The 8,054-nt window shown below is 38.2% G+C and overlaps 1 protein-coding gene across 1 annotated transcript in view; it reads right to left on the reverse strand.

Moving 5' to 3' along the window:
• CLIP1 (CAP-Gly domain containing linker protein 1) overlaps nt 1-7,660 on the reverse strand; it is a gene marked incomplete at both ends in the record, with an annotated part of 34,738 nt that extends 27,078 nt beyond the window's left edge. Inside the window, 5 exons of the mRNA XM_029086010.1 lie at nt 126-186; nt 2,352-2,455; nt 2,832-3,029; nt 6,216-6,432; nt 7,536-7,660. Of these exons, the coding sequence (XP_028941843.1) occupies nt 126-186; nt 2,352-2,455; nt 2,832-3,029; nt 6,216-6,432; nt 7,536-7,660 (705 nt within the window). The remainder of the gene's footprint in view (nt 1-125; nt 187-2,351; nt 2,456-2,831; nt 3,030-6,215; nt 6,433-7,535) is intronic.
• Between the last annotated feature and the right edge of the window lie 394 nt (nt 7,661-8,054).

Below are 8,054 nucleotides of genomic sequence, written 5' to 3' on the forward strand. Positions count from 1 at the left end.
TCAGACCAGTACTGCATCTATTAATCATCCCTGCCTTTCTCTTCTAGAGAACAGCACACAATCTGAATTGATTGCATTCCTGTGTCCTACTATATATCCTGTTTACAAAGCTGGAGATATTTTACCTCTAGGTCTCCTTTGGTAATGGATTCTTCTTCCACAAGGAACTGAAGGTCTTCAACTTTCCTGTGGGGACAATTCATTAAAGTTCAGATCACTTTGAAAGAAAATGCTTTCAAGCTTCCTTTTCAGTGGAAACCACAACTACAGTGACTTCTGACTGAACCAGGTAACTGCCAGAAACATTAAGGAGAAATCTCTTCCAGGAAGCATCAGAGAGAAGGAAAGCTGCTGCTGTCTTTAAAACACAACCACTGACAAAGTCTGGCATCAGTCTTCCTGCAGCTCTGTAAATTATTTTGTTGCATTTTCTGACAAGTTAAGAAGAAAACCTTCAAGTCATCATTGATTCTCTCATTTTTTCTCATTCTGCACGTCCTCAGAAGAGGTGACCTAAATGAACAGACTGATTTCACATTCTGTATATTTTACCATTCACCTAAGAACCAGTCAAAGTCAGGACACATCCAAGATACCTGTGGGCCTTCTAGAAGCGCGCAGATCAACTTGCATCAAAACTCTAGCACAAACATGTGAGGTGTCAAGATGACCTGCAAGATGCAGAATGGGAGCGCAGGCAAGAACGCTGCCTTGCTTTGCCTTGCCCATACAGGAGTCTTACAATGAGAAGACAGAAGCGAGAAGCTAATATCTGACTTAAAATAAAATTTGTAAAAAGTTATTTCTTCCCTCCCCTGACTCTGGTATACCCCAAGGAACAAGGGGCCAATCTCCTTTTCCCCTTGATCCTTTCAACACTATAAGAGATATTGCAAGGGAAGAGACAAGCATGACTTCCTTCCTTTGAATTATACATGTTGCTGGTTCCTGCAGCTTGGCTGACAGATGTAGAAATCATTGCATCAAAGGGACTTACAAGTGATGGATGTCTAAAATAAAAGGACAGTAAGAACTTATTACTGGAAGCGGGTCCTCACCAGTGTGCTTTGGGAAACAGAGGATTAAAAGTTACTTGACTTTAAAGTCACTGCTGAGAATGACTTGAATACACATTAGAGAGAATTTTCAAAGTAAATAAGCTCAGAGTGGTTAGGAAGGAGAAATATTCCACTGCCGAAGCCGTGAGATGTTTTCCTGGCTGCAGGACGTCACTTTGGTGAATGGGAAGCAGGCGCAGAGCGGCACTGCCAGGCTGCCTAGCAACACGCTGAAGGTGAGCTCAAGGCCACGGAGGATTGCGGTAAAACAGACCCCCGCTGATCCGGCCTTCAGCAAAAGCAGGTCCACGGCCAGGCTGTCGGAGGTGCTGCAAAACTGCTGCTTTTTTTTTTTAATTTAAAAACCCACTGCATTAATTCATAAAAAATACACAAGTAATTCCAGACCCAACTCTACTGCTTGTTTTGAAAATTCAGTTAGAGTGGGTCTCACAAAAAGGCAGCATGAAAACTGCAAAGGAATTGCCCAGGGTTTAACCACTGCGTTTTCTCCTCTCTGATTTCTAGTTTTAGGGAGGACTTTCAGAGAGGTTGACATCTGACTGACTTCAGGGGCACACACGAGCCTACAGGGCAGACTCACAATGGGTTGCTAAATAGACTCTTGCTTTTCAAAAGCATTCCAAACCCATCAAAACCATCTAATAGATTATTTCCTCATCTAACCTTGTCTCAGTAATTTATCAGATTATTTCCTTTCCTAACCTCACTTTACCTATTTGGTAATCTTGGTTCCTTTCTCCAAGTGGTTACAAAAGGCAATTAGAAAAGGCACTAAAATTAATGGCTTTGATGATTTTCCTGTGAGAGACAGGCCCAACCTAGAAGCACATGACTAGTAGCAATAAATAATTCACAATCAAAATAAACTGTAAATTCTTAATCCAGCACTGTCAGGAAATGAGATTATCAAAAATTTCATTTTGAAGTGGAAGAAAAGTGTTTAAAGATGATCAGGGATGATCCATTAATTTCATACGAGTAGGAATAAAATACTTCATAACAGAAAGCAATAATAAAAGGAATGAGTTACATGAAATTCAGCTATAAACAACAGTTACAGCTTCTAAAACAGTCCACTTTGGCCTTCCCTCCTCAAATTTAAGAGATTATTTTTTAGTATTAATTTTAAGAAACTGTAATATGATTTTATACAATCCATATCTGCCTTATTAAAAATTTGTTTCATATTTCAAAGTCAACACAGCATTTGCTTTTAATGCAAAGTTTCTTTTTAACAGAGTTACAGTAATAAAGACAGTTTTCAGTTACCTTTTCTCTTCCTCAAGCTGATTGAGAAGCTCCACTTTCTCCCTATCAGCAGCCTCCACCATAGCTCGTAGCTGGTCCATTTTTGCTTCCATCTCCAGCACATGCTAATTTGAAGGAACAATAAGAAAAAAATATTGGAATTTTTTTCCAAGTTATGTATCTATACCTCAGTAATCACAATTTGGTAAAGTGATGAGCCAAGGCACAGGAATGTTATCATATTTAAATATGCATAGAATAGAAGAAAACCATTGCTTATTGAGATGTGTAGAAAAGTTCAACCAAAATCAAGTTAAATTAAATAGATGTGCTATCTCGTCAAGTCAAAGCTCCCACAAGGAATATCGTGCAGGTATGGACTGCTTCAGTTTCTGAACACCATCTCTTACTCCCAGACCTTTTCAATAGGAAAACACAATTCTGGAAATTAAGTCAATTGTCTTAAAGCCTCTATTTTACGAAGAGCAATATCACTCTTACCCGATCATGTCCATCACGAACAAGAGCTAATTCCTGCTCTATTTCCCCTACGTGACTGGTTGCTTTTGCAACTTCTGCCCTCTCCAGGTCCCTTTCTGCCAGGAGCTGTTCAATGTGTTGCTGCTTCTCCTTCAGTGCCTCCTGCAGGGCTGTGGTACCAGAAATTTTCCTTGCATACCGGGAGGATGTTTCTGTCAACTTCACAAAGTAAATACGTTAAAAATCATTGCGTATCAAGTGAAAACAAGGGGTATCTCCAGACTCTACAAACACTGGGTTAGTAAAGGTAACGCTTTCTGTAACCTACTGGACCTTCTCCTTTTATATTTAAATGACTTCATTTTCTAGAGTTTAACAATGGCCATACAAGTGTAGCAAGATTGCTTTGTAGCAATTAGCAGCTAGTGTGTAGGAGACAGAAGGGTTGAAGTGAAAACAAAATGCTGGCCTCAACTGAAGGTGTGCTTAGTAGACTCACACAAAGGCTAGCTCATTGTTTCTAAGCATCTTTTTGCTTAAAAAAAAAAAAAAAAAAAAAGGGCAGCCTTTTAGTATCAAGTTAAAAACACTGTGCCTCTAGTTACCAAGTCATCATCTTGGGTCACCAGCAACAGTATAACATTTCCAAATGCTCTTATCAAAAACTTTTGGAACTCTGACTGGCATTTTGCACCTTTACTACGACAGTAAAACATCCAGGGTGAAAAGCATTTACCTTGACCTAAAAAGCCAGCCTTACAGCTAAAACCCTGGGAAGAACAACTGGTATCTGATTAAAACTTATGTTTGTATCACTCAAATTACTTCTACAAAAAAAAATCTGAAATATTAAACTTAAAGAGTATAGATAATGAATCAATGTGGAGAACTACAGCTAAAATGAACCTTAGGTTCTTCCTTGACCTTGCATGATCTCTGCTCCACTGAACGGAACCAGTGCCAGTGAAAATTCAGCATGGCCCTGTCTTGTACTTCCTCAAGAGTTTTTGAGCTAGAAGGGAAAGTAAATAAACTGAAGTTATGTAGTAAAAGCGAGCAAGAGTTGTGAAAACAGCAAAAACTGAACCAAAAAAAATCTAATACAGCTAATAAAAACTGACTTTAAGCTTAACAGCTCTGAAATCTAAGTATTAAATAGGAATTATATCCCAGTTAAAGCCTTATTTAAAACAAAAACCAGTACACAGAAGTTTGCTTTCCTGTTATGTTAACCTTTAGCTCTAACAGTATCACCCAAGAATAGGAGCATGTTTCTTCCATGATCCTTTCAGAGGTCAAAACATTGAAAATAGTTGCCATATACAGCCTGGAATGCTGGCATTGGACAACATCCCCAACAGAAAGCATAACAGGGACGTATTCTCCTGTCATCACAAAAACACTCCCCTTCTGTTACCATGACTGCTAACAACCTCACTAACTTGTCAACTCACAGCCTTGAATGATATGTTTACAAACTACTGCATCAAGTGACTCAAAAGGCACAAGACAGAATAAACCATCTTTAACTTTGATGCTTAGATTGGTTGTTTCAGAGCCTCTCAGTTTCTAGAAGATATCTCATTCCAGAACATATTGCTTTTTAACAATTCCAGCTCTTCAAATCAAACTTGACTTAATTCCTGATTCCAAAAGAAAACTGAAAGACTTCAGAGAAACATCAACTTCCTCCAGACTTGGCAATAAATACAAATTACATCAGACAGCCCTCTTAAATAATTATGTCACCTACTTTGGCAGTTGCTTTTCTTAGACAGGAAGAATAAAACATCAAGAGCCCTGAATAATTGAGAAGACTATGTAGGAACCCAGCAATTTCCAGGTAAGTTGGAATTTTCCTAGAAACTGGACCAGGAAAAGTCTGCTGTATCAAAACTGATTTCAGGATATCTGGTTTCTTCAGCAGCTTAACTTTTAAAGAAACAGTGTCAAAATTATTTTGACAATCCTTTTAACTTGGATGGTAATCAAACGTTCATGTTGCCTGAGAAAAAGATTGGGAAGAAAGCTGGAATTTTAATTTCAGAAAGAATGGTTTACAAAAGCTTTATATTTTATAACCTAAACATGCAAAAGCCCTAGGGCATAACACAGAGGCAAAACAGGCAAATATATTGTAGAAATTTACAATGTGTAACTGTGCTTTCTTGTTGCTTAGAGTATCATAACATCCAGAATAAAAAGCAGAGGTCTGTATTAATGCTTCACCACCAGCTCACAAAGCCTGTCCTGAACCCGAGGTAGCACTGATGTTTGTACACCAATTTCATACTAGAGGGCACTCTGCAGCTACAAGTGCAACTTCCAGAATGGATTCAGTAATAAAGTCCCACTGTTTGTGCCAAGCAAAAAATCCCTTACGTTTTTTGTGATAAGGTATTAGCCCCGTTGCCCTGACCAACTGTTGACCTCTGTTCATTTGTAATCTGCTTCAGTTTTGAAGGAGCACAGTAAGTCACCTCGCTGTTCCACACCTGCTGGTCAGTGGGACAGTGTGCCAGCTAACCAGTTCCAGATCAGCGCGAGTTAGAGTGATCTCTTTCTAATTAGATGTATTTATATACTTCTGTTTAAAAAAAAAGTAAAAGTCTAGGGTGACTGTGGAAAAAAACCAATTATTTTTATGCTTTTAATTGCCTTAAAAGAGACTTTTTAAAATTCAGCTTTCCCAGAAGACTTCCATTTACTGCTGCAACCCAAGACTAGGACATTTATGTAACAGAGTAACTTTAAAAGAATCCATGGTAAGTGTGTTAGGTGGAATTAGTACTGTGTTAGAATTCACCTCAGGCACTGTACTTTGCAACATTTAGCTTTTATGAATTCATAGGATTAAAACCAAATCGAAAAGAAAGAGGCTTCTTGTCAGGAAAGACTTGAGAATTGACACTTCTGTATTTCTCAGCTGACTCATCTCTTTAACAGAAAAAGTAAACCTGTTACATTTGAGACAATTTGAAGCTTCCTGCTTAATAAAACAAGTTTGATCTATGGAAGCTTTAGCGCATACCAAATCCTCAAACACAAACCAGGTATGGCAGAGGCAGTGCTAGGAAAATGAACAACTAAATGGAGATTCCAGTCAGAGAACATTGATGACTTTTCAGTTTGTTGGCATCACAAGCCCCTTTCTTCTTGAAATAACTCGGTTAGCCTGAATTAACTTTGTAAGCTTAAATATTCAAACATTCAGCTACTCTTCAGGGCTAGCTAAGATTTCCTTCCTTCATGCATGCTTTGAATGAAAAAGAGAGCACAATTAAACGTGTATTGTGCTCTCCCCAAGATCTGTTCTATTTCCAATTTATGCAAGTAGACCACGGGCAAGTGCCACGTGGATTCCTGCTTGGGAAGGTAAAGCATGCAACAGAAAAAGAAGCTTACTAGTCCTGTACGGCTTGGCTTGCTGCTTACTGAAGATGCCACAGAACTGAGAGAGCTCAGGGAAGATGCGCTTGGACTACGTTTCAGGGCTGTGGGAGTCGCAACCACTTTCCGCACAGTTGTCTTTGCTTTTGCTGGTGTAGTTGAGGGGAATCCAATCTTCGTGACTTTGTGGACTGGAGCAAACAAACCATATTTTGGCTGACACTGAAAATACCTTCAAAAAACAAAGCAGACAGATGAGAGTACTAAATTAACTTCTGTCTTTTCAGACACATGGTATGGCTTCAAAGAATTCTACATCAATAGCCTAAAAGTACTAAAGAACAAAGTAACAGCTGGTTAACAACCTCATCTATATTAGACTGCAATTTTTTAAATTATTATTTTTTTTAAAACTAGATTTGGAAATGGGACTTTGAGAGGCTGCAACAGCATGATAATAGCAGACTTCAGAAATTCAACAGAAAATACTCTTGAGCTGGAGCTCCTTGATTCCTAAAAAACTAATTCAAAGTTTAACATCCACAGCTCTCCTCTTTGATACGCTCCCTTGAGCTGCCAACAACAAATGTGATAGCAGAGAGTTAAAAATCAAATGAAATTTTAATTAAATCAAGTAGTTTTACATTTTATTACATACATACCTATACATGGTTGCATATTTGATTATACAGAATATATCTTTGGTTGCATATATACAAAAGCCCCTTAAAATTTCAGGTTGTGATCACCTATGTTAAGGTTGCACAATCCTTGTAAAATCTCTTTTTAATGAGTTAAAGGATTGTTTCTTATACCAAATGAGAAAGAAAGTTAAATTGTGATGTGATTTAGTGCCTCCTAAGTGTGACTTATTGGAGGAAGCAGCTATACTCTTCCCAACCTTGACAATGAGACAACTACTGGTACAGGAGCTTTCAGTTCCTGTGAAGCAGGAAGATCTCCCTTAAGTTGAGCTATTAGATATCCAGAGATATTTTCTTAACTAAGCATTCATTCCAAGCTGAGAAACCAAGCAGACCTTCAAAAAGCAGGCAATTGTGTTTTCCATTACCAGTCTATGAATGATATTCACACGGGAGTAGGAGAGATCAGTGAATCCCATCAATGTGGGTTGATGCAGACTTTCAGAGATGTGTAGGCATCATAAAATTCAAATCAGTGTCTAACGATCCCCCTCCACCATCCTCAGACAGTCAGGTTTACAGCCTAACTACTTCCCTTGATACAAAGGTTCATCTAAGATATTAAAAAAACCAAAACAGAATATAGAGATGCAAAATCTTTAAGGTGGCTGCTATCTGATGACAGACTAACCTTGTTCCAGCAACGGCTCCGTCATTCTTTCCCAGAGGTTCATCCAGTTCTACTCCACACCATTCTCCTTTAGCAAAGTCCGTTTCTCCCAAGAAACGCACAACTCCAGCTTTTGTTCCACCAACCTAAAGCAATAAGACACACAACTGCACTTGCTGCATTTCCAAATTAAAATATAGCAGAGTATAAAAAGATTCAGTATAATCATGTTCTCAAAGCACATTAATGATGCAACTGTTCTTATTTCAAGCTGCATATTCTTTTGCCAGTGAGTTTTGGTTTAATAAGTTGAACAGATCTTCACAAACTGTTTACAGAAGAAGAAAAAAAAAGAAAAAGAAAATCACTTCCCTAACATTTAGTTCTATCCAATTTGGTATTCAGGAAGACTGCCATGATTGAACACTATTCTATTCAATAACTTGATATGGTTATGTGATTAAAAATCCATTTAAGAAGACTCAGTACAACTGGTGCAGTAAATGCAATAGATTCGTACTACAGTTCCACATAAATTTC

The sequence above is a fragment of the Antrostomus carolinensis genome, unplaced genomic scaffold (genome assembly GCF_000700745.2).
Source record: "Antrostomus carolinensis isolate BGI_N321 unplaced genomic scaffold, ASM70074v2 scaffold18767, whole genome shotgun sequence".
NCBI classification, from domain to species: domain Eukaryota; kingdom Metazoa; phylum Chordata; class Aves; order Caprimulgiformes; family Caprimulgidae; genus Antrostomus; species Antrostomus carolinensis.